This window comes from Clinocottus analis, unplaced genomic scaffold (genome assembly GCF_023055335.1).
Source record: "Clinocottus analis isolate CAN_PGR_092001 unplaced genomic scaffold, fCliAna1.0.p SCAF_3, whole genome shotgun sequence".
In the NCBI taxonomy this organism is placed as follows: domain Eukaryota; kingdom Metazoa; phylum Chordata; class Actinopteri; order Perciformes; family Cottidae; genus Clinocottus; species Clinocottus analis.
This window is the reverse complement of record NW_027176042.1, coordinates 9,376,640-9,402,809: the sequence shown is the minus strand read 5'-3', so window position 1 is coordinate 9,402,809 and position 26,170 is coordinate 9,376,640. Positions and strand designations below refer to the sequence as shown.

The 26,170-nt window shown below is 43.7% G+C and overlaps 2 protein-coding genes across 6 annotated transcripts; one reads left to right on the top strand and one right to left on the bottom strand.

Moving 5' to 3' along the window:
• Positions 1-1,375: 1,375 nt before the first annotated feature.
• Positions 1,376-4,198, top strand: LOC137796548 (opioid growth factor receptor-like). Its single transcript, XM_068594545.1, has 8 exons — positions 1,376-1,934; positions 2,109-2,171; positions 2,310-2,345; positions 2,449-2,503; positions 2,789-2,867; positions 2,945-3,011; positions 3,095-3,243; positions 3,350-4,198. The coding sequence occupies exons 1-8, from the start codon at positions 1,512-1,514 to the stop codon at positions 3,714-3,716; spliced, it is 1,239 nt and encodes a 412-aa protein (XP_068450646.1). The 5' UTR covers positions 1,376-1,511; the 3' UTR covers positions 3,717-4,198.
• Positions 4,199-5,055: 857 nt separating this feature from the next.
• Positions 5,056-26,159, bottom strand: dido1 (death inducer-obliterator 1). Of its 5 annotated transcripts, none has more exons than XM_068593434.1 (17): positions 26,042-26,159; positions 24,561-24,653; positions 23,273-23,391; positions 21,889-22,993; positions 20,573-20,984; positions 19,124-19,477; positions 17,069-17,324; positions 13,980-14,535; positions 13,711-13,870; positions 13,473-13,589; positions 13,188-13,346; positions 12,735-12,894; positions 12,136-12,631; positions 11,721-11,868; positions 11,515-11,604; positions 11,219-11,414; positions 5,056-9,917 (listed from the first exon to the last, which is right to left on the bottom strand). In XM_068593434.1, the coding sequence occupies exons 3-17, from the start codon at positions 23,352-23,354 to the stop codon at positions 5,674-5,676; spliced, it is 8,535 nt and encodes a 2,844-aa protein (XP_068449535.1). In that variant the 5' UTR covers positions 23,355-23,391; positions 24,561-24,653; positions 26,042-26,159; the 3' UTR covers positions 5,056-5,673. The 5 variants fall into 5 exon arrangements, with proteins under 5 accessions (XP_068449535.1, XP_068449537.1, XP_068449536.1 ...); XM_068593436.1 differs by having other exon boundaries at positions 13,233-13,346; XM_068593435.1 differs by lacking the exon at positions 26,042-26,159 and adding an exon at positions 24,948-25,181.
• Positions 26,160-26,170: the final 11 nt, after the last annotated feature.

Genomic DNA, 26,170 nt, shown 5'->3' with positions numbered 1-26,170 from the left:
AGAGTCCGACGCACCCGCTCCAGCCACAAGCCGAGAGGACGAGGAGCGTCCCGTCCCCTCCAGCACAGAGGAAGTAGTTTGTTTTGCTGCTTCTTCTGTGGTGGAGGGTCCAGGAAGCTCCTCACACACACACACAGGAAGCAGTCAGCAGCTGTTTTATCTGCTCAGAAATCTAGAACGAGACTGACAGTTCAAGCGGAAAGAGAAAAAATCATTCTGAAAGCTTGAAAGTATTTAATTTGTCACACAGAATACAGTCTCTTCATGTAACCTATGTACAATATTTATACCCTTTATTTACTAAGTTGTATAATTAAATGTTCAACCAACCTTCTAAATATGTCTTTATATATGAAAAACATATCATAACATGTCTGTGTACAATAAATATTGTGCAATTTATAATTGAATATCTTTTTGATTTTCATTTACTTAGTATTGATACTCGAAATAAGTTGATTATAATAAAATGGAGAAACGGCCAGCAACGTGCAGGATAATTCTTCCCAATTTAATTTAAATGAACTCATAAGCAATTGTAATCTTTATTGATTGTGTACCAGAACAGAAGCACATACATGTGCTTCTGTTCTGAATACATACATGTAGGTGCAAGGAAACAAGATGTTCTGTTAACATAAGGGAGAAACAATGTGGCAACTTAATTTATTAATATCATTATTATAATTAACACTGCTGTAGCTTATTTTAAAAGGAAAACAAACAAAACTAAATGATACGACCGTAGATGTATGACAAACTGACCTTCTGTAACGTAACGTTAACGGACACTCAGGTTAACAAGCAGATAGTTAATATCAAGCCTCCGGTATAAATGAGCCATGAACCTCCAAATGTAACGCGACTGCTTGCAACCGACTTCAAAGCACTTAAATAAACAAAGCAGTTAGATGAAATGTGCAAAGAAGCACGTAAGCCCTCGGTGTTTTAACTGTCCTGCCACGATAATTAATTCTAACTAAACATTTTATACTATGGGCTGTCTTTAACTTGTAGTCCATAGGCCTAGCCGGGACTACAAATCCCTTGAGGTTTTAGCCTCACAGGATTCAGTGATTGACAAGTGTCCCTCATGCTTTTGTACGTTTTATGCTTGCAAACTGTTAATAATAATTTAAAAAAAATAGCTTTGCTCAGAGGCGAGTGTGTAAAACTCCCCCTTACGTTTTACACGTGTGGAAGTGAAAGTATTTGACGTCTCGGTGACGTAACGGCCGTTTTAAAGGCACTAAAACCACATAACTCCTGCGTGGCAGCCGTTTGTGTTGGTAAACCAACTATTTTAAAACTTCACCCACGTCAGAGGTGTGAAGTCTCTCTTTATTTTCACGACAGCCATTGAACCCAAACTAAAGTTTCGGTTTGGCGCAAAGTTCGGAGAAAATGAAAGTGAAACAGAAGATCACGTAACTTCTCAACATTTCGCCCCCCCGGCTCAGACGATTGTGTCACAGCTGCCTTCCCTCATCAAACTGCTCTTTCGGCTGTTCATGGCCGCGTTTAGCCGACTTTATTCTGCTCTTGAGTGGTTTGGGCGCAACGCGTGTTTGTTCTGGCGCTGTGCGAAACGAAAGCTCATACCCATATGGGCGTATGTCCTCAAGCTGCCCTGGCTAAAGGGCAGCGGCAGCCGAGGTGAGCTCGAACGCAACGCCGAAGACCCGCCGGAGGTAGCGCCGTCTAGCCCCGAGGGTCAACATGAGGCCGCCGCCTTCTCGAAGAGAAACGCGGACTCCGACCGAGAGCTGGACCGCAAGTGGCCGAGGTTTCAGGACGGCGAGGGCGAGTTTGACGGCGAGGAGTATCGAGTTGACCTCACAGACGACTTGTACTGTGGCTATGACTCAACGTGGGAGGCCAAGAAGCCGCAGTGTGGCGCGCCCCCGAGGACCAGGCGACCAGCAGCGCGTGACGTGAGAGGGCTGGAGAGCGGCCTGCTGAGAGGGCTTTAGTCTAGACCTGCACTGTTTGATGTATCGATGTAGTCATTGTGAATATATATATATATATATATATATAAATTGTTATTTAGTTATATAAAATAATCTAATAATCTCCTTGACCGTCATTTATTTTCTGTGTACCAGTACAAATTCAGCAGATTTGAAAGTGCTGCAAGAGACATGTGTAACTACAGACATGGCTACCCTGTAAGTTACACACACACACACACACACACACACACACACACACACACACACACACACACACACACACACACACACACACACTATCCTTTGTGTAAGTGGTTAACCAATTACACATTTTTCTTTTATAATTCTCTTTAGTTTCAAATCAGGCAGCAACACTTCAGCCAAGAATATGTAAGTACACAAAATGACGATTGTGTGTCTATGTGACTTAATATTATATGACATGGTTATTTAATATATGAAAATGTAAGTGCAACTCTCCTCTGTCGAGTAGAAAAACAAGCCCAATCTGCAGTTCTACCTTGGATGGCAGTGCTCAGAACCTGACGGTAGGCCCACAGTTTCATTCACAAGTCTTAATGAGCTCTACATTTGTCAGATTAGCATCTGGATCTGGAAAAACAACGGTTTGAATCAAGAACAAGGAAAATGAAGGAGAGGACTGTAAGCAGTGTTTGAATAACTTTAGAACCTTGTAGTGAAACAGTTTGGTAGTTCACTCGATAGATCTTCTGTAGCAGAAACATCTGGTCTGGATTCATCTTGATCTGTGAAACTATCCTAACATCTATTTACAAATTGATTTCCTCCTGGTATTTTGTATTTGTCATCAGGTGTTTACATAAAAGGTTTCCACCAGGAATGGTATAGAAATTATTCCAAACTGGAGTCTGTTCACTCCTACATTCAGTGGTAAGTTACTCATTAGTCAGGTGTCATTTCAAATGTGTAGTTCCTGTTTATACAACGTGCTTGTCTCTCTTTTAAAGGTTGTTCCCACTGGAGGAACCAGGGATGAACTCTATGGCCCCGACACTGACAAAAGAAGAAATAAAGGTAAACCACTAAAAGCTAGCAAGTTTAAAATCTCAAAAGAAATTCTTCACATATTCTGACCGAAGTTTTACTTCTCCCTTCAGGAGTTTTGTCAAAACGACACAGCAAAGGCCAATCTGTTGAAGTCGTACAAGCTCATGTTGGACTTCTATGGTATCAAGTTGTGTGATGAAAAAACCGGCGAAGTTGATAGAGCGTCAAACTGGAAAGACCGGTTCAACAACTTGAACAGGTAATCCGAATATGTTTTTAAATAATCAAATTGTTCACTGAAAGGAAAATCATCTAAGTAATGTTTTTTTGTGTGTGTGTCCTTTTCATTGTTTGTCCATTGACAGAGAAAGCCATAACAACCTGCGTATAACCCGCATCCTTAAGTGCCTGGGAATCCTGGGGTACCCTCACTACCAAGCCCCTCTGGTCCTCTTCTTCCTGGAGGAGACTCTTGTTCACGGAGAACTTCCAGGTGTCAAGGACAGTGTTCTCAACTACTTTCTGTTCGCTGTCCTTGACAAGAGAGAACGCAGGAGGCTGGTCAAGTTTGCCTATTTGAGCTATTCTCGTAAAGAGGAGTTTGTGTGGTGCCCCCGGAAGATTCAAAGGGTATGGTCACAGGGAATTCAAGGCAGGAAACAGGCCTGGGAGTTTAAACCGAATCAGTTGAGTCATTACAGCGAGGACGAAAGCCAAGATGAGGAAAATTAAGCTTCGACATCATAACCCGTCGCACGGCCCAACATCCATTCTAGATGTACTCTTGTATACTCAACTTTACTGTATGTGCAGCACACAAAGCGTTTTTTCCCACCGGTATGCGTTCTGATTTTTGGACACACCTTGTGCGGATTCAAAGCTGCAAAGATGAGAGTTGATTGGAGGGCAGTTGTGGTGAATTATCATCTAGTGATTTAGAGGACGATGCTACAATACTGGCTGATGTTTCCAGGTCAGTCCAGTTCATTGCGCAGTTGTATGTGTCAGTTTTTTGTTTTACTTTAATTCTCACACTTATGTTTCTGTACTTCTATTTTTGTTTGTTTCATGCTTACTTTCAAATTAAAAGATGCAATATTTCAACTTGTAAAAAGCTCAATTGTAATAAGTGTTTCAGCTGTGGTGTGGATAAGAATGGCAAATTGCTCACCGGTTTGACTGTGATTAATAAATAAATTCTACTTTCATATTCAGTATGGTCCTGATCACTGATCTCACACCATTGCATTTATTCCTATTTTAGTAGTAGTGTTATGCATAATGTGATTAGAATCACTTAACACTTTTGTACAGTTAGCAAAAATGTAAAGAAATGCTACCAATACTACATTCAAGGCCTAATGACCGAACCAGTTCTGTTTGGGAAGAAAACGATGGAATAGATTAAATGCCAGTCTCTTGTAATACAGTGAGACACAAACATAAGAAAATGGTTGAATTTAATAGCAGACTACTGCTGAGCTCTTTAAACATCAAACTGCAGTAAAGTGCCCTGATTTGGGAGCAGGGAGAAACAAAGTTTTGAGTCACATTTCAAACCCGTTGATGGAGATTTGGTTCTACAAATGTTTATCATGTCCCCCCAAAGTTTGTCCACCTTTTCAGACTGAAGGTTACAGATTATACGCTCTATCAGCGGGATGTCTAAGAGCAGCTACTTATATTGATGGCACTGCAACAGCCTAAAACACAATCATTGCCTATGTGACAACCAGGACCGGCTCCGAGCTGCAATCCAAATCGCATTATTTTTGTAGGTTTGCAGTTGTGTTTACAAAGTATGCAATATGCATATTATTGGAAGCTACTCCTGCGTCATTGCACCTTGAACTGAACTTGGTTCAGCATGATTGGATACATGGTGTTTTTGGAAACACAGCATTTCACATGCTCTCTATCAGGACACTAAATATTTGGGTATGGATATTGAAACGCATTACTTGTAATACCCAATCACGATATGAAAGCTAAGCAATGTCATGTTACTTTAAGACCAAAACTTAATTACTATTTGACCATTTTTAAATGTTATGACGACAGAAAAACACACTTCATCAACCTGGTTTAATTGGTCGAGCTTAAACAAAATCAGGACATGTCATGAACAACCATAGATGGGATGTATACTGTAGATAGTTGGAGCCTTTAAGTTCAATGCTGCTGGACATAAACACACGAGGGTGTGTAAACAGTGTTTCCTTAATTGACTTTCACATTATCCATCTCAGATATATGGCTTTTATTTTCTCTACTTAGAAAAGTATGATTAAAAACATCAGTATATACACAAATACATTCATATTTACATATTGCAAATGGTGTGTTACTCAGTTACATTATTTTGTTGTTTTTTTTTAAAAACCTGCTTGACAGGAGAATGGTACATGTAATAGGACTCGGTAACCTACTTAATACAGTTTGCAGAAGAACAACTTAGATGGCCCTCGTTTTTTTTCCTTCTTTTTTTCAGATGTGATCAAACAAAGTTAGAAACCTGTAAGTGACAAAAAATAATACAAACATTGTCAAACCTTTTTATCTAGTACGACACAAATGTGGAAATTTAACGAAATACTGCTCATCTACATTTACAGTGATACAACTGGATTTCAACCGGTGATATATTGAAGTGTCTCCAAACCATCATGTAGTGTCAATAAAACAGGCACTAGGACATGTTGTCATTTCCTGCAGTTTTCTCTACCTTCTTGGTTGCATCATTTTTACTGTCTTTTTTCTCCTCTCTCTTTTCTCTGCTTCTGCTCCTGTCCCGACGATCCCTGTCTTTGTCCTTGTCTCTATCTTTGTCCCTGTCTCTGCCTCGGTCTTTCCCACGGTCTCTGCTTCGGGATCTGTCCCGTCTCCTTTCTCGATCCCGGTCACGTTCTCGATCCCGGTTTCTCCCTCTATCACGGTCAGAATCCCTCCTGTCAGAATCCCTGGCTCGGTCTTTTTCCCTGTCTCTCTCCCGGTCTCTCCTTTTATCTGTGTCTTGATCCTTATGTCGCTCGCCCTCCCTCGCTCTGCTGCGGTCCCTTTCTCGGCCCCGCTCAGTATCCCGGTCTCTTTCTCGAGTGCGCTCCGGATCCGGGTCTCTCTCTCGAGTGCGCTCCGGATCGGGATCTCTCTCTCGAGTGCGCTCCGGATCGGGATCTCTCTCTCGAGTGCGCTCCGGATCGGGATCTCTCTCTCGAGTGCGCTCCGGATCGGGATCTCTCTCTCGAGTGCGCTCCGGATCTGGATCTCTCTCTCGAATGCGTTCCGGATCGGGATCTCTCTCTCGAATGCGCTCCGGATCGGGCTCTCTTTCTCGAATGCGCTCCGGATCGCGGTCTCTTTCTCGTCCACGCTCCGGATCACGGTCTCTTTCTCGTCCGCGCACTGGATCGTGATCCCTTTCTCGAGGACGTTCAGGATCGCGCTCTCGTTCTCGAGGACGCTCCGGATCCCGCTCCCTTTCTCGGGGTCGCTCCGGATCCCGCTCCCTTTCTCGGGGTCGCTCCGGATCCCGCTCCCTTTCTCGGGGACGCTCCGGATCCCGTTCCCTTTCTCGAGGACGCTCCGGATCCCGCTCCCTTTCTCGAGGACGCTCCGGATCCCGCTCTCTTTCTCGAGGACGCTCCGGATCCCGCTCCCTTTCTCGAGGACGCTCCGGATCCCGCTCCCTTTCTCGCGGACGCTCTGGATCGCGGTCCCTTTCTCGAGGGCGTTCTGGATCGCGGTCTCTTTCTCGGGTTCTCTCTGCTTCGCAGCCTTTTTCTCGGCTACGCTCTGGATCGCGGTCTCTTTCTCGGCTACGATCGAGATCTCGGTCTTTTTCTCGGCTACGCTCCGGATCGTGGTCTCTTTCTCGGATTCGCTCCGGATCACGGTCCCTTTCTCTAGTTCTATCCCACTCTCGCTCTCTGCTCCACCGCTTGCCCTGTCCCCTGTCCCATGAGGGCCTTCCGGCATGGGGGACTTCTCGCTCCCTTTCCCTCCGGCAGTCCTCGGACAGCTCCCTCTGTCTCTCTTCTGATGGTTGTGAAAGACCAGGAGCAAGTTCTCTGTGCCCTCCTTCAAAGCGACTGAAGCGATCTCCAATACGTGGATCCGATTCCTCTCGGGTGGTGCTGCTTCTCCTCCTCATTTCAGGTGAGTGGCAGCGCCAAGGGTCGTCCCGGTGCATATCAGGACTGTGGGCTCCCATGCGACTTGGGGGACCTATGGGAGCATCTGGAGGAGTTGGCAGTAGAGGCCCACTGTGGCGAACAGGTCTCGCCTCATCAGAGTGCCTATCTAAGCGGTACCGCTCAGAGCCTCCAAAACGCTGAGAAGGGTGGGGTCTATTCTCCTGAGGGAGTGGACCTCGGTGCTCATCAAACGATCCCCGATGTGGTGGTGAGGACTGTGGTCTAGAGCTTTCGTACTGGTTATGTGGATTGAAGTGCTGTCCACTCATCTCGCTGTTGGAAGGTGGGCCTCTTCTGTCCTCATACTGGTTAGGTGGAGGTCCTCGGTAAGATGGACCTAGCGGGGGACCATGATTGTCTTTAAAAATATGGGGAGGGTTTGGATTCTGGTCCACACTTAGCTTAAAAGAGTTAGAATGGTCTCTGTTGTAGTGCTCTGCAGGGCCTCTTGGTTGGTCTACAATCGGGGGTTGTGCCCCATGGTCCCCATACTGAGATGGCGGGGGACCCCTGGGGCCTGCAAAGTGGGATGGAGGAGGGAGTCTGTTTTCAAAGTGACTGGGAGGTGGCCCCGTGAAAGGTGGAGGAGGACCTCTGTTTGCAGGGAAATTAAATGGTGGTGGAGGACCAGTGAATCTTGGTGGGGGTAAACTGTTCTGTCCATCAAAAGAAGGTGGTGGGGGAAGGCCTGGAGGAAGGCCTTGTTGTCCAATGTGCTGTGGGGGAATGGAGGGATTAAACATTTGAGGAGCAGGACCTCTCTGGGCCATTGGAGGGAATGGTGGTGGTCCTCGAAGTGGCATGATACTCTGGAGAGGTGGTCTAGGAGGAGGCTGCTGCTGCGGAGGTGGTTGGGAGCCTGGCCACTGATTCTGATAGGGAGGGAATGCAGTTGGAGGTAGACCATATTGCTGGCTGTTGTCAACCTTCATTGGCAGAGGACCACGTACAAGGGCAGGAACATGCATGGGTGGAGGGGGTCCCTGCATTGGAGGGGGGCCCGACATTGGAGGAAGACCTTGCATGTGTGGAGGCATAGACATCGGAGGCCTTACTATCATGTTTTGTCCCTGCATCTGATGGGGCGGGGGAAAGTTGGATGGCGGGGGAAGGTCAGCTGGAGGTCTATACTCGCTGTCATAGCCTGACGCTGACATGTGACGTGGCATGTGATAAGGCTCAAGCGATTTGGGAGTGTCAACCATTGTTGTGCTTTGATTGAGTACTGGGATTATCAAAGGTATTGTGGAAGTGTTTTTAGGCTCATCATAATAACTAGTGTTTGATGCATCTTGGCTATTCTCCTCATAATCTGAGTCCTCATTAGCTCTTAAAATACTGGCCGCATTTGGCCAAATACTATACATGTCCAACTCGGTTTCTGCTTTGATTGGCTCAGCTTCCACAGTTTTCACTTCTGTCTCATCCATGTAGTTGACCTCCATATCAGGTTCCACATCCTCTCCTAATAATGGAATCGCTACCTCTGATTCATCCGACTGCATGAAGGGTAACGTCTCACTTTTCACTTCCTCAATAGGCAGTGATGTATCTGGGTCTTGTGCAGAGTCTGGGACTTCAGTAGCATTGGACAGCTGAGGTTCTTGAACCACAGCTTGTGAGAAAGGCGTAGAATCCCCCAACAGAGCCGATGTCTCCTCTTGATCCTCAGGTTCATCAGTCTGTTTCTTGCCAGACGAAGCCTGACGAGGATCCCTGCTCTGTCGGGGATCTCTCTTCTGGTTGATCAAGGGAGAAACTGATGAAGATTTCACTAGTTCCTCAACCTTTTTACCAAGCTGCAGGAGCTGAGTATTGGCCAAAAGAGATTTGGTAGTTTGAGTTAAGAGTGTGTCTGGAAGCGTCAATGAGGCACTAGGTGTCCCTATAGAAGATATTGGCAGTTCTAACTTTTTCTGAATTGCTTGTTCCCCAATCTGTTTAAGGCTCTCCAAGATTTTTTGTGGATCAGTTATCAATGCAGTTGCAACCTGAACCTGACTTGGTACTACAGGTTTGACATCTTCAAATATTGAGTCATCCTCTGGGTCATATGCCACATCATCGACTTCATTTGTAACCATATCAGACTGCTTAGAGATTTCAGGTTTGCTTACTACCTCAACAGGCTTCTTAGGCACAGTGTAGCCCCTACTGGGGTCATACTCCTCTTCTGGATCATACGGTCTGTCATCTTCATCCTCCTCCACCTGTTTTTCTTTAGAAATCTGTGCAAACTGCTGCACAATAGGGTCTAGCATTGTAGAGGTCTGGACAGAAAGATCAGCACCCTGATCAGACGGAGAGTTGGACGCTTCTGAGTCATGCTTTTTCTTCCCAAAGAGAGTTTGGAGGATGGTCTGAAGAGGAGTAGAAGTTGCTGCAGAGGAAGCAATAGAGCTGGATGAGGATGGGGAGTCCCTGCCGATGGTTGTGCTTGTAGCTTTGACAGAGGACGGAAAAGAAAGGACCGAGGAGGTGGCCACACTGCTGCTTGAGTTCTCAGAGGATTTAGGTGGAGACCCTGGAGGAGTTGTGCTGAAGGGGATTTCAAGACTCAGCCGTGAGCTTCTTTCTGTTCTGCCTGAAGGAGATGGCTTTGGAAGGCCAGTGTCTTCTAAATCTTTGGTTTGAATCTTGGACCGTTTTTCCTCAGTTTCCAATGGAGCACCGGTACGCTTTCTGTCCTTTTGGCAGATGAGTAGCCCCAAGAGGAGGTTAGGACGAGCTGGTTCAAGTCCTGCAAAATAGAAAAAAGAAACTTTAAAAACACTTGCTTGTGAACTAATGGATACAATTTCACAAAACAGACAGACATTCTTTCTATTAAACTACGAAAGCAAAAGTTTTGTTTATGTATTTCTGACATGCATAATAAATATACAAAACCGGGTGAAGTGAGAGCCTGTAAAAATATGTCCCCAATGCATACACAAAAAAATTACAGTACATAAATCATTATCAGATATAAAAATTCTCGAGTATATTCAATTTTACGACAAAGGGCACTGGTAGGTAGGTGTAGTATTTCAACTTAGTTAGTAGTTAATAAACTTGGTGAAATAAAAAAACTAAAGTAAAGAAACTTGCTGAAATTCAGTAATTGAGCGCAAGCTGCAAAGAAACATTTGTTATCATTAGGCTTGTGTTTGTGATGGATGAAGTAATTATTTTGTTGATGTCCTGCCAGATATAACCAAGAGTTAAAATGAACAAACAGAAATCTCACTAAATCATTCACTGACATTGCACCAGGAAATTGCCAAAACATGACTGCAACGTGTAACCGCAATTAAATAATTCTGGTTTATCTACATTTAAAACTTGTAATTTGATATATCTAAAAACAAAAACAGACAAAATCAAGTTGTGTAATTTATATTTTCTGAAGCTACACAATTATTAAAATGGAAAAATCCTCTTGCAACTAATATTCACATCATGGAGCAAAATATGCAGCTGCAGATGTACAACCTTTTTAATGACCCCATCTGTAGCGGCAATGTGGGTACGGTTCACAGTGTTGAACAATCACTGGTTGCAAAGCTTACATTAAGCACTTATGCTTCAATTAGGAGCAAATCGTAAGCACCAGTGGTTTATACAAGTGGTGCAGGATGCTATCATGTGAACACTAGTGTGGTATAACATTATTGACATTACGTAATTAAATTTCTTGATCACACAGAGGCTCAATTATGTTTATGTAGGAGCCAAGTCTTAACAAACAGGCCGAGACTGGACTCAGATGGCACCAACCTGCGATGCAAACTTACTTTATTATAAATGTGTGATACAAAGTCAGATACACAGCAGCTGTTATTTGCACAGAAGTGTGTCACTCAATAAGGACTATCAGTGCCCCCTGCAGTACAAACCCATGAATCAACACAAGCTCTCATTTCAACCAGAGTCCAACAACAGAAGTTACACTAACTCTACTCACCACAGGTACCAAGACCAAAAAACTAACTGCTAAATAAATAAAATTACACTTGTGTCATCAAAAAGGTATATTTATATGTCTTTGTAAACGCTTACCTGGCCCATCAAACGGTAAGAGTTTGGAGGGTAATGGGTCCTTTGAGCTCAGTGGGATGAGATAGAGGTCTTTGATACGACGGTTGTTGTTAGCCACCACACCAAATCGTTTCCTGCTGCTAAAGTAAGAGAACAGAGAGACATATGCCACCTCCTCTTCTTCTGTGGCTGGGTGGAAACGGATCAGACACAGTTCCTGCAGACACAAAGAGAGCAAAAACTAGTATGTGAGTGATGCAAGGCCTTTCAAGAAAACACTTTTATACAAATTATTGTTTTTTTTCTCCTGAACAAACCTTGGAGAGCGAGGTTTTCAGTTTCCCGACGTAGTCCCACACCGTGCTCGGCGATATCCGTCCTCCAACATGAATGATATCTGGCAAATCCTGCACAACATTGACAACACTAAGTAGGACAAATCTTGCTTTTATGCAAGCCCAAAGACTTTGAATTAAAATTTTGAAACGAAGTATCAGCCCGATCACCGGGCTTTATTGCTAACCTCCTTCAGGTACTCAAAGGATCCCGACACCAGGTAAGCCTTGGTCACAAACTTGGCCACGGACTGCATGTTGATTAACCCTTTCCAAATCTTCTCTTGACCGTGGAGGAAGATTGCTGTCTCCCCATCAGGAGGAGGCTCAGATGTACTGTAACATACAAAACAGTCTTCCTTTTAGAGAAAACCCCAAATCCAAGTGTAAGGCCTTTATCTCCTTTATTGTCTAGACTGCTTTTCTCAAAGATTAGAACAATGACGCTGCCTTATCATGCTCAATTGTAGCACCACCGATCCTATACAGAAATTAGTTGTCTGTGTAATTCATGCATAACCCATGAGAGCACATTGTAAAAAAAACAACAAAAAAAGACTTGATTTGAATGTAAATTCATAAAAGCGTGATGAGATTGAGCACCTTGTTTTTGCCGTTTTGGACGCAGCTACTGAAGGTGGTGGAGCTGGGGGCATCGGCAGCGGCGCCTTGGGTGCCACTTCCACCGGGGCGCTGACGGGAGCTGGGAGGGGTTCAGCTAAGTTGTTGATGGGTTTTTCTGGAGCCGGGTAGGTGACCGTCACAGCGGCGCTGTGCCTTGCCATGCGTGGGTCTCGGCGGGTGATGCTGACAGAGGACACGGTGGGGTTGATGGGTGCCAGGGGCTGGGGCGCCAACATACTGAGGTCTAGTTGCTGTAGCGATTCTGGGACAGCTGGCTCCATGTTCGTGGGGTAGGATGAAGGGATTGGGTAGGCTGAGGGGTCTTGGTGCTGGTGAGACGTGGGAACCTGTGCGTAGCCGGCAGGAGAGACATCCACTGACTTTGATAAATGCTGCTCTTGTCTGGCAGGCCGAGTTTCAGGCTTCTTGGTCAGTTTGGCTTTCTTTGCTAAAGGCTCATCTTCTGACTTTTGACCTAGAGGGCAAGATTTAAAAGAGTCATCCGTTAGATCTGTACAAAAAAACTATCAAGTTGAATTTGAACATGACACTTTCTCGTCTCGCATTGCCTGATTTACCTATGCATATTTTACAGTTTAGGTCAAATAGGTGAGTCCTGTGTTGTGAAGTGGTGTCTTTCAGCATGGTACCGAAAATGTCCAGCATGCCGCTGCCGCTGTTCCCCTCCAAAGCAGAGGGCTGAGTCGAAGCTGAAGGAGGGACGCAATCATCCTGGTCCTGTGGACACAAAAAAGATGAGCCTTCGTCAACACCCATAACGCAGAGAACAAGGGATTACCATCACGCACAACATTGGATTTGAAACAACATAGATTCATTGTTTTAATGCCAAACAAAGACAAAGAAAGACACAGCTTCAGTGAGAAAGTAACAGCATTGGAAAAAAAAGGACAGTTGGCAAGATGACTGACCTGAGGTATCAGGTATATAACAGTTTGTTCCTAAGCACCTCATGTAAAGACGAAAAAGAAAGTGTGAAAGAGAGAGAAAGACAGCATGCCACCACTTACTGCAGCAGAAGCCATGCGAGAGGAAGTGGTGGCAGAGATACATACATCTGTATCAGACGTTGGTGGAGCGTCCTCCATATCCATGCTATATGAGCCCGCGTCGTGCCTGCTGCCCATTTTTGAATGCCCCGAATGGGCCCTCGGACCGGGAGACTGGGCCTGCAGGGGACAACCACATATGCTGTAGCGATCGTATACATCCTAGAGAACAGTTTAACTCCTAAAAACGCTCGACAGTGAGCTGTTTGAGCTTGGCGTTTCGCTTAAAAGGGACGTGACATTTACCTCTGAGGCGCCAGGCTTCTTCCACTCGGATATCTCTTTGGAAAGCAGCTCTTCCGCACTTAGTCTCACTAGTCTGAAGGGACTAACCTCACCACCGACCACCCTGTAGAACAAGCCCTGAGGCAAACAAAACACACAGGGAATTTAACATCTCAGCAGGTGGGGCCATCAAGCAAACTCAGAAAACCGAAGCTCGTCAGGCTGTCGAGAGAAAGGACAAATGTTTATGTTCACTCACTTTGTTTTTAGGGTCCTTCAGGTTCAACATGAGGGACCTGTACTTGTTCTTGTACCTGCTGTCAGTGTTAAGACAGAGGTTGAACATTTCCTTCTCAATTGCGACCGACAGCCTCGTCACCTCAGTCTCAGTCTTTTTCAGATCGTCACTGTCGCTCACCCTGACGGGAACAAGCACAAATATTTTAGTTTGCTGTTTAAAAAGGGAGCAGATGTAATTTTTTTTTTTTAGAAACAAGTGTTCTGGAGGAGGTTTGGTGGGACTCTTACCTCTTGTAGATGATGTCCGTCAAGGAGCGGCGGATGTTCGTCCTCATCTGGTTGTTCGGTGGCAGGGAGGACGCAGAGGGTGCTGAAGCAGACGAATGTGGGGCCCTGGAGGACGAGGAGTGGCTGGAGGGAGCGGTAGGAACCAGAGAGGATGGGACTCTGGAGGATGAGGATGACTTGCCCGGGGACGGAACCTCCTTTTGTTGTGGAGCCTTCTTAGGAATGGTAAAGTTGGACTTGGTGACTCTCAGCGCTCCCGTGACGTGGATCGGACCAGAAGGGAAGCGAGATGGAGCGTTGGCCGGCATCTGGCTTTGTTTCTTGGACTTTGATGCGGTTTTACTCGGTGGTGCTGCAGGTTTCCTCGACACCTTCGAGCTGGCGGTCTGAGGGGAAGGCTTCTTACCCTTTGGGGTGACCTTGGCTGCTTTGGTGACCGGGGACTTCTTGTTTACTTTGACCGGTGCTGCGGATGCCAGTGGAGGATTCTCAGGAGCTGGGGCCGGGTCCTTCTCCTTCGGTTCCTTCTCACTCTGCTTCTCTTCTTTCGGGGGGGCTGGAAACAAAGAAAACACACCAAATATTTTAAAAACAAGCCATCATCCACAACACGAGCAGACGTGACAAACAGAGTGACAGTACTGCAACACTGCAGATTATCAGGATTTGGAGCTCTATAACCGAAGAGACTGCATTGTTTTAGAAATGACACCGACTTAATAGTTGATTTTAAAAAAAAAACACATTTACAGAAATAACTGTGTACAAGCTGAATACAATGCAATACACATTCTGAAATAAACACAAAGTTGACAATTGGGCAGTTAAAAGCCCTTGTTTATTTGTAACAGTGGATGGCAGATACATTGTGCTGTTTATGTCCATTTGAGGAAGATATATTCTTCAGAATCTTTTAACGGCAATAGCATGTATATCGCTCAGCTTACCCTACTCCTCAGGGCACACAGATCCAAACAGGAAGGACGTGATGAGTCTTATAGCAAACTCGTACTTAAACTAGCTGAAACCGGACCAGCTAGATATTCATAACTCCCTCCTTCTCAAACTGTTAAAAAAAAAAAAATCCTATCAGAAGTTCAACTACAAACCCTCAGCTGATGAGGCGAAGAGCTCCGACCCAAACTTGATCCAAATCATATCTTTAGTCCTTTCATTTCAGTAAATTAAGCAGGTACAAATGTATAGTACATTTCTTCAAAATATTTAAAAGAGAAGTACATCTACCAAGCTGCACCAACACCCGTATGACAATACACCCTCATCAAATCTTTCATCTGAGAGTTCATCCTCGATTATGTTGCAGCGGCCTTAGAACAAAAACTATACACCAACTCAAATGCATGAAACGCAACATTGTGCAGAGCAACAGTACTGTGACCCAAAGCAACCAGAGTCAAACCATCTTCTGAAGACAGTCGGCACAATCAGAGAACAGATCAGTGAGACATCATTTCCTTCCTCCTGCTGATCACACAACAATTAGTGGTCTTCCAGATCTTCTGACATGGAGACATTTGCTAAAGATTAACCCTGGCTATTGTATCCTTAAAGGACCTGAGAAAGCCTTCAATGATCCCTTATTTTTTAAGAAAAGTGAAACCAACTGTCCACATTTCATTACAACGTAGCTCTCAATTACACCTCAGATCTCAACAGGTTCAAAATGTGCATGTGGGGTAAAAACTTGAGCACCGGTCTCCCTCTTCTGAATCAGTGTGATCAGCCGGGTCTTCGGCCTCTATCTTCTGCTGTGGCCCTTCTGAACTTCACTGCAGTATCTCCAGGCGGTCAGGTTCCTGTGGCAGAGCTTCATTCTTTTTGGCTGTGGGCCATCTGGGGGCTCTTGAGCATCATGTCTCCAAAGTGTGTGTAGCTTTATCAGTTGCACGTGTTTGAGCTGAACCACTCAGGAAATCCTACAGCAAGCCAACATTGCTCACATAATCAATCAAGGCATCCTAAAATCTGTTATATCACCTTTTATTTCAAAGCCAGTTTACCACCAGTAGTTCTGCATTATATTCAATATGAATAAAAACAACGTTGAAGTCAGCCTGTTACCCAGAAAAATTATGGGTGGAGGGAAATAAGAAAAACACAAAGTTGTGCTGAAGAGCAGCTCAAAATGAACTGTAACTTCATTGGTCCACAATAAATTGGGCGGATTCTGGGCCACCTACCTGCTGGAGAAATGGAGAGGATCTTTTTAATGAGTCAACAGCTGAGGTGATGAACCCAGGAAGTGAAGAGACTTGTATGAGTTGTCACAAGAAATGACACTCAAAAAGACACCCACGCACACATCAGTCCATTCATCACATCGAGACATTTCATGGTGAAGCACAAGAGGTCAGCGTTTGAGCTCACGGCCCTCCTTCATCTCCAGCCCTGCATTTTAACTGCGCGGTATTCAAGAGGCACTGCAGCGATTGTTGCACTTTCAGAAATAGGAGGTCTATTAAAAATGCAGCAGAGGTATCCATACTTTGCCCATTGCATGGGACATGATGCAATAAAAAGGTTAAGTAAAGCTGGATCCTTCCTACGTCTCCCTTAATACTTGGGCATCATTTGTTAGACGCTCCCTGCCTGATAAATATAGCTTTAATTTTCACGCTCCTTCCGTTAGATTAAAACTCAGGATTTTTTGTTGAGAATTTCCAAAGCTAAGATAACAGTATGCCATTGTGTTAATGTTTCTAGTACCTAATAAAATGATAATTAACTAAATAATACAAATTAAAGGCTCTGGATTAGTGCAACCGGTTGAGTGCCCCTTTCAAAATAAATGTTATGGATTATTGAATACTTACCAAAAGCCACAAATGGTACTTACCTTTTTTTAACAGCTCCCAACATTTCATTAACTGACAAAACCTTTTACATTATCAAAATCACAACACTTTGCAAAAAGTCTTTTTTTTAAATCTAGAAAACAGTGGAAGTCATCCCCAGAGGACTCGTGTTCGTCCCCCATATGTACGGATCACTTTTGAATTACGTTAGCACAAGAACAGGAAAATAACAATGTGCTTTCAACAGCCCCAGACCTTCAAAGAGATACATACACTTTTTGTTTAACACTGTTGGTGATATGGGTGTAGTCTTTTCTGGTGTTACTGCAATGTAATTATGGTCGCTGGACCAGGACGCAGTGGCAGGTGGGGGTGGGTGTTCCTCAGCATGCTCATCTTCGCAGTCATCATCCTCTTCCTCCTCCTCCTCCTCATCATCATCATCATCATCAGGCTCATCGCTGTGGTCTTCCTCGCTCTCCGAGTCCTGCTGGGCTTTCTTCTGCGTCTTCCTCCCACCAACGCTCCTCTGAGTGAAACACACATTCAAGCATTTTAGTCAAAGCACTCAGCGAGCAATGTTTGATAACATGACTGCCAAAATAGACATCGTGGACTTGTTAGATTGTAAAAAAAAAAAAAAAAAAAAAGATTCCCTCAAAGAAGTTCCACATGATGCCAGGAAAAAAAATGTCTGTGGTAAACAAACAGCAATTAACTCTTACGGTCTTCAGTATGCCGCTGCTATGTGCGCATAGTCCAGTTCAGAGTAAACTCATAGCATTACTGCTTACGTCACTCTGCGTCTGCAACATTATACATTGCTCTGAATGTAACATCTAAGCTTCAGCAGATCTGGACACATATTTCTTTGAAAAATACAAACATTTTAGCCGAACAGTGGATGTAAGTCAAAAAGCAGTTCATGAAGTTTACACCGCATGGAGAGTTTCCCTATATACATGACTTGAAGCAATTAAAGATTGCAATGCATGCAGGGTAAAATACGTTTGTTAAGAACACATCGGTGTTTACTCGCTTTCCCCGCCCTTGAAGGTTCAATCCAAAAAATCCATTTGGGCTTTCAAAGACCTGAAATTACATGTTTTTAATCCAACTCTGACCGCACAGGGGACTGTTTACTCCTGCAGAAATTTGATGTTATTGCAGAGGCTAAACAAGGTAATATTAGGCTAATTAAAGAGCACAAGCACAACATTAAACTATAAATTACAGTAATGGCAAAAATAGTTATGGATGACCTATACGCCTATAGTTAGTTAGTCATTTCCCATCGTTACTGTCACTAGCATATTTAATATAAACAATACAGGACATAAAAAATGCAGACTAAGCATTAGGAGCAATAATAAGTGAAATATTAGTTATGTTTAAAACAGACACATCACCTGCCATTGTCATGATACGTTGGAAAAATTATTCACTTATGACCCATGACGTGGCATCAAGAAAACAAATGTTCACTTGGACTGGAGATCAATAGCTCTAATGGCTACAACATTCTTTATCTCATCACTCGTATAGTAAATTAATTTGTAAAGCAAAACAATTGGGTCATTGGGGTCTAAACATATTTCTCGACACCTTGTAATACTTTGATCTGCATGCATGCAGTGCTTTTGTCCATTTCACGATCCAGTAGAAATAATCACTTGTTCCCTTGAGCCGACTGATCAGTTAGCGAGCCACATTTGCATCAGATCCATTTGACTTTACCTGCTCCTCTGCAAGGTACCAAGACATACAGTAACACTGAGCCAAGCACCAGTCAGCTTCTTATGAAACAGCCGATAGCAACACCAAATTTAGGTCGCTAACCCACTAAAATCTCTTAAGCATCACGATGACACTAAACAGTAGCCGCTGCCGGTTAACGTTAGCTCCGCAATGTCATTTCCAGGTAGCATTTTAGAGCAACAGTAAATCTTTCTGAATCGGTGCAGTCACGGCAAGGAAACTAGCAGTCACAAATCTAAATTGTATACCTTTTAAAAATGCATAATATGACTGAGAACTGTGGAAGTGTAAAAATTTAGGCGATGATTGATGTACACTTGAAGGTTGGCTGTCTGATAAGCTAACAAACAGTAAAACTAGCCACCATGATGTTAAAACCAAGTATAAAAAAAAGCCTGTGAGGAAAACATGTCTCAAAAGTTGATAAAAGATATAATATCTATATATCTACACCACTGTGACAGACTTCCAATGCTATCGCTGTTATAACGCTGCAACCCTGCACAGCCCCTCTTATTAGGTGGAAGGCATGAACATGACAGTCAAAACGTTTCAAGCGGTCCAAGTTACCTTTGGCGCGGACTTGGTTCGCTGTGGCTTGTCCTTCTGCTTGGGCTCTTTGACATCAGTGATGGACTTCATGGCTGCAGCCGCATGTCTCAGGATACAGCCGTTTCCACAGTAGACAGAATCCGGCTGGGCGTTATTCTCACAGCCGGGCCCGATGCACTTGGGAAGGGAGGAGTCCTCGGTAGCCTTCTCCTTCAGCACCTCCAATGTCGGCGTTGTTTTTACCTCCACGTTTGACGCCACTTTCTCCTCCGTGTCTGGGAGTGCTTTCGGCTCGGCTGTAGCTGCTGCCTTCTTGTCCATGGCCGGCGTCGATTTCTGGACTGCTTTTGATTGAGCTTGCTGCTGTAGGGCCTGCTCCAAGTCAGTACACAATAACAAGTAACAGCTAATGACTAACAATGTCATACTGCATAGTTTTTGACAACAGCTTACTGAATTTACTACTCATTCTACCGATAACAGGGGTTTTAAAAAGTGTGTAGTATGTTTTGCAGAACTGTTTCAAGCTGTCTGGTGCCATCACTAAACATGAATTTGTCCACGAAGCAACGTAATGTTTTTGGGAACTAATCTGCTTTCTCTAAACACAGAAAAAAACACACGCACAGATTCAAATCGCACAATTAATCAAAATCACAATATAGCCCACTGCAATTTAAAAAGAAAATCTCTCACAAATCAAAATATTTGTTAAAGGCAAAATAAGTAAAAATACAATTTTCTATAAAACGTTAGTCCTGCAGAAATGTCCTTGCTTACACATTGTATTCTCCAGACTAAGAAAGTATATTTGTTTCGTACAGATCCCACATAAAAATCATACCATAATCACTTTTATTTGTTTTTTAATGAAAATGGGGATGAATAAATTATCCTTTTTAAATCATATTGCAATTTGATAAAATTGTTCAGGCACACACAACAGCTTAAGTCATGAAGCACTGTACTGTAAGTCAGAGATTCAACTACACATTTAAGTCTGTTAAATGTTGAAATCGACTTTCATTTGGTTCAAGTGTGAACCGTTTACAGCAATAAATATTTAACAATGGCATCATATTAACTTTGAAATTACACAGCACTTAACATGCCACTGACCATATAACTAGAACTTCATTGCTTTACAGATTCCTGATACTTCTTTCAAGAACTCATGAATTAAATGACCAAATTTAAATATATATGGGCCGTAGTGATACTATAAAACCTCGTGTTTGACTGTACTTTGTATCCGACTGTACTATTTTAACTATTCTGACATGTTTTACGTCATGTATTGCATATGCATTGTGTTTTGTCCCTTCTTTGGACCCCAGGAAAATTAGCAGCCACCAAGGCGTCTGATTGGGATCCAGGTAATAAACAATAAACATACACTGACAAAGCAATACGCAAAGCAAATAAGAATGATTTAATAGCTTGACTCAGTTGACAGTTGTAACCTACCGGCTGAAAGATCTTTATCTTCTTCTTCCCAGTTGGATTCGTAGCTTTCTCTATCCTGCCTTTGATGCCGAGGTCCTCTGCTCCCTTCTCTTCAGTTCCAGCAGTGGAAAACAGGGAGGCCGCCAGAGCCTGAACAGCTGACAGATTGACGTCTACCCCACTGGTGTTAGTTTTCTCTGCAGAATTCCCAGCGTAAAAAGCGAGAGCAGAAATCGTTGCTTTGGGCTTCCCGATATCTGTACTTGTCGAGAGGATAGATGTGGCGGGCCTGACCACCTGGTTTTTCTTGGCGGTGCAATTAGGGCAGATGTAGTCTTCGCCATTTCTCTCCATTAAGCGACCACGAGCCTCGGTGATGCCCACGCAGTCCCCATGGAACCACTCCTCGCAGCGGTCACAGCAGATCATAAACCTAGTGAGCACAGAATATTCATAGAGCTACATTTCCGCAAAGTAAGCCGTAACAAAAACTCTGTTTCATCCCTCATGGAGTAGATTAGGGATATAACATGTGAAAGCAGACAGTGGTTGTAGATGACAACAAGGAAAGGTGCAATGAAGACCAAATGATATGCTCATTAAAATCTAATTCCATTATTAACACTTTAAAAAAGGTGCGATATAGATAGAAATATACTTTATTCATCTCGAGGGGGAAATTAGTTTGTTGCAGCAGCAAGTTACAAAGTAAACATAAAAATATGAAGTATAGAGAATGCTCAATAAAAGATGCAGAGCCTTTATATAGCAGCCAACACCGTGTGTGCTTTTACTGGCTGGCTCATGGCCGCCGCTGCTGTGTTCAAATAGCGGTTACAGGTAATAATGCCCGTCGGCCGTGGCATTCGTTTTGCACATGCCCTCAAGTTCTCCCTCGGGTAAACAAGGTTAGCTCTGCCAGCCTTTTTGCCATAGCTAGCATGGTTAGCAGAGACAGCGGTGAGTCGCTGGTGCAACCATAGCCACAATAAGAGCTGTTGAGATCAATAGATATGCTCCAAATCTCTCGTATAGCACTTTAAAAAAAGGACCAACGTGTAAGATTTAGTGGGCTCTAAAAAGGCAGAAATGAAATACATGTTCATTATTAGTTTAATTTGTGTATAATCTACTTAAAAACTAATAATTGGTGGGTTTTTGCCATGTTAGAAATAACCCTATCACATTGCGAATAGAAACCCATGTTTCATGGTCATCTGTAACCTCCACGCTAGATGCCACCACATCCCACGCACCCGTCCTTAAAACAGACACCGCAGTCATTGTGAAACACCAATCAACACCAATAAGGTTTGAAAAAAAAAACAATACGATACCTTTTATTGTGTTTCTGGCGACAGATGCAGTAAAGGGCATTGGGGTCATAACCTCCCTCGTCCGAATCAATGGACGATGATGAGGATGAGGAAGATGTAGATGTCGAGGAGTCATTCTCATCATCGTTGTCCTCTTGTGCCTGAGGCCTGTGTGCCATTCCAACAGCTTGGATAGCTTTAGGCTTGGTCTCTCTCTTGATGGGAGTAGTGGTTTTGTTGAGGATGGCGGCGGCGGCAGCAGCAGCAGCAGGAGGACCTTTAACAGGGGTAGGGCTCTTATTGGCTGCCCTCTTTTTATTGACGTAAGTTCTTATTGGTCCACGCTTGACCAACACTGCTGCAGACTTGTCTGTGCTTTCCTCGTCAGTCTCATCATCAGTCTCCCCCGTTTCCACTTTATCATTTTCATCTGCGTGTTCGTCCTTCTCAACATCTCCTTTCCTTTCAGAGTCCTGCTCTGGCTGAGGCGGTTCTGTATTGGAGTTCCCAAAATCTTCTGGACAGGGAGAACTCGCTTCGTCTTTTTTCTCCACATCTCCATCCACTAACTGGGTTTTCTTAGTAGCATCTCTGCTGTCGTCCTCATTCTCAGAGCTCCCCTCATTTTTGATTTCCACTCCACCGCTGCTCCGGGTTTGTCTGCCACCTTGACTTTTCCTTTGGACCTGTTTCCTTGTGCCACTTCTCGTCCTCCTCTCTGGGGACTCTACCTTGTCCTCTGTGGCCCTGGTGTCAGCGTTACCATCAAAGCTGGCCTCTGAGGCCGTCTCTACATCAGTTGGGGTTTGTGAAGGAGGATCGCCGCTTTCCACACTAGGAGGGGCGCTCTTCCTTTGCCCTCTTTTGGCAGTCGAGAGGAATTCCTCTAGTTTGTCAGTGCGCTTCGGCTGCCTGCCACTGCGACGTACAGGACAGCGGTTATCATGGCTGTCGGTTGCTGCCTCCACTGGCATCTCTCGCTTTGCAACAGTGGACCGTCGGAAACACCAAGTCTTCTTTACTTCACTGTTGGCCTTGGAGGATTTATTATCGGACTCGTCTAGTGTCTCTTTGACCAGATTCTCGTTTTCTTTTGGAATCTGCTCTTCCGTCCCTTCTTCAAACCCTGTGAACAAAAATTTAAAAATCAAAGGATGTGGGCAAAACAGATGACATGCAACACAACATGGCCAAGAAACTACTAATTATTTTGAAATCAAGCATACAAACAAACCAAAACAAAATCAAAGGTGATTGCTTGGTTTGAATGAAACCCTTACTTGCCCTACATTTTCACCCAAATTAAAATAAAATGTAAAGTTCATAGAACCAAAACTGTGCCCAGTATTACTGCACCATCCCCACCCCTTTATTGTGAGGGGAAAAAAAAGCTCAGCCAAGGTACCTTGAGAGCAGGTATCCATAGGGTCCTGGCTCTGCTCTGGCTCAGGAGCTAGAGAGAGCTCAGGGCTTGCATTCTCCTCCATAGCTGAAGGAGTCAATCACTACTTTCAAACAGATAGTCTACAGTTAAAACAAGAGCACAAAAGACCAGCTATGAGTCACTCTTTTCATTTCATAATATGGAAAATACTGAGGGTTGCAAAAATGTAAATATACATGTTCCTCTTACATTCTCACCCCAAAATTGTGTGACAAATATGAACACTAAAAGTTTATTGGAAGCAAACAGAACTAGTTGACCAGATATTTAGAATGGCGGCTCTATTGAGGGCATACAATGATGTCACCACTACCACCAAAGAGCTGATCAATCGTGTTACAGCTGATTGGGGAGGAAGGCTGTAATAGTATTGTAGTATTAGTATTTCAAGTTCAGAAGCGTTTCTAAGCATTAGGAAGAAATGCTGAGGCTAGCCTGACAGAAAATATTTTGTATTATTCTTCGTATTTTGTTAATTCTGATTAAATAGCAGAATAGATGCTTCACCACGACCCGACCCCCGATAAGCAGCTGATGATGGATGGATGCTTTACAGTTTTATTACCTGTGGTGACCTGTTGCCTTTTGGAAAAATGTTTGCTCAGTGTTCATACAGTATGATTCAGAAATTGTTGAACTAGTCTTAGTCCCCAGCATAGGGATTGTGTCTGTTTTTGACATCGACACTACGGTCTGTTCTAAAAAATGTAAAAGATATGTATCCATTTGCATTTTAGATTTTATTTAATTGTAACCGGACCGAACCCTGACACCTGAACCGGGATATGTACCAATCCACGACTTATGTGTACCGCTACACCTGTAAGAAGCCAAAGCACAAACGTAAAGGCCATCTGCAGGGCCACTATATCAAACTAATATTATTATTATTGCAGATGTATCGTATCGGTGTACATCTCTGCAGATAGGTAACTATTTCAATGAACGAGTAAACAATGGCTGAGTTACTTTAGTAACTGACATTTTTTTCCCAGTCCTAAAAATGTGTGCTCGTAAAGCTTTAACTTGTAAATTAGCTATTTATAGATTTGGCAGAATTGTCCATGTATGAGGGCAGACACTGAGTGTAGCATGTTCCTTACTCATGGGGACAGACAATGGCAACTTGCGTTTACAGTCACATCATATGCATCTCTACAGTCTAATGCTGTAAGCTAAGGGTGTAGAATACTGAAAAAAAACAAGTTTTGGAACATTGCGATTATATTTGAAAATAGACTGTCTTTACCTGTGGTTCAGCAGTGATGAGTTAGAGTTGTTTTTCAGACAAAACAAAGACCTTGCACCAGTAATCATCGGTCTTGGTACAAGGTGAAAGGATCTACCAGAAATAGAAAAAACACAAGTTGATATTTCACTTCAGCCGAGATGCTGTGAGGTCTTGTTTACATGATAAAAACAATATGCAAAGTTAATTTACCTGGGATATTTATCAATTCAACATCGGCTTATTTAACTTTACATCATAAAAATACAACCAAATTTGAATTTGGACAAACAAATATTCACGGATTGCATACATTGCAAACTGATAACCAAGAAGTGCAACAATGTAGTGACAATAATTAGGAAACCTCAGATAATAATCTAAATATTTTGATATCAGAAAGCATACCGTTGAAAGGATCAATGTACAATCCTGACGTCCAATTTTAAATGATCCATGGACACCGCAAACATAATAATAATTTTACCAAAGACAAAAGAGTGATCGATCAGGATTCTCCCTGTAGTGGTGTGCCTCTCTGGTCACGACACCGTGCCACATGAATGGCAGGAAAACTGTTGCCATGAGAGGTGGGAGGGGCAAGGGGACGACCATCAAGTGAAGTATAGCTAGTAGACGTACACATGCCTGCTTTCTAACACGTACAGAATCAACGATACTATGTTCGCTAGTGGCGTATTGAGGGTCCGGTAATTGCTGCTCGACACCGAAAGGCTGCACCGGGGGCCTTGTTGCGCATACTGTAACCTCAGTTACAACACATCTTGAAATCAGACCCAAATCACACACAGTTTTCACAATCAAGTCTTCATAGTATGCGTGAAACAATCCAGATTATATCGACGACAGCAGACTGTAACGTTACCTCATGCACACGCGAAACAGCCACTGATGGCCGCAAAGCGCACCTTCTGCTCATCGCTCGACCGTTAGCTAGCGTCCCGTTAAAACACAAACACGGTGACCGGTAATGGGAAGCATTATTTTTAAGACGACTTCACGGATACGTATTAAACACGTTTCAATGTGTCTGCGCGTCGTCCTCTAAGTCGTCTTTGTTTCCATCTCGCGATTAATTGAGCGTTCCAGAACGTGCACCCACAGCCAGCTAACACTATTAGCCACCACGAGCATGGGCGAGCTAACGGCAAACTCAACCTGTAGCTATGAACCGTTAAGCTAACGTTAACCCCTCGCGCATAATGTCACCCACTAAACCAATAAAATGACATACGTTTTTTCTGTAGCAAAATGCCATATAAGACTTATCCAAGCGAACATCCAGATTGGAATTAAATGGCGTAGTTTGGCTGTAACTTGACCAAGTTAACGTTACGGCTAACGCTAATGTAAGGTTACAGCGTAGCCTCGAATACCCGGAGCGGGACAACGCCTGCAGCACCAAGACCGTGTTGTATCCACGAACAAAAAACAGCACACTTCACATTGCAGGAAAGATGAGATGGTTTCATTCTACCCACCTACACGCTAGAAATACCGATGATATGCCTTCGCTCATCGGTCAGTCCTCCATTTTCCATTCCCGCTGGATCTAGCTAACTGACTGCGGCAGATGGCTGACGGCTTAGAGAACACGCTTAGTGGGTCAA

What these genes read in the sequence shown, in the direction of transcription:
- LOC137796548 (XM_068594545.1), top strand. Translation starts at nt 1,512, where the DNA reads ATGGCCGCGTTTAGCCGACTTTATTCTGCTCTTGAGTGGTTTGGGCGC. An exon ending in GGCGACCAGCAGCGCGTGAC is followed by an intron (nt 1,935 to 2,108) that starts GTGAGAGGGCTG and finishes TCTGTGTACCAG; the next exon opens with TACAAATTCAGCAGATTTGA. An exon ending in AACACTTCAGCCAAGAATAT is followed by an intron (nt 2,346 to 2,448) that starts GTAAGTACACAA and finishes TCTGTCGAGTAG; the next exon opens with AAAAACAAGCCCAATCTGCA.
- dido1 (XM_068593434.1), bottom strand. Translation starts at nt 23,354, where the DNA reads ATGGAGGAGAATGCAAGCCCTGAGCTCTCTCTAGCTCCTGAGCCAGAG. An exon ending in TGAAGGACCCTAAAAACAAA is followed by an intron (nt 13,590 to 13,710) that starts GTGAGTGAACAT and finishes TGTTTGCCTCAG; the next exon opens with GGCTTGTTCTACAGGGTGGT. An exon ending in CCTTTGAGTACCTGAAGGAG is followed by an intron (nt 11,605 to 11,720) that starts GTTAGCAATAAA and finishes AATGTTGTGCAG; the next exon opens with GATTTGCCAGATATCATTCA.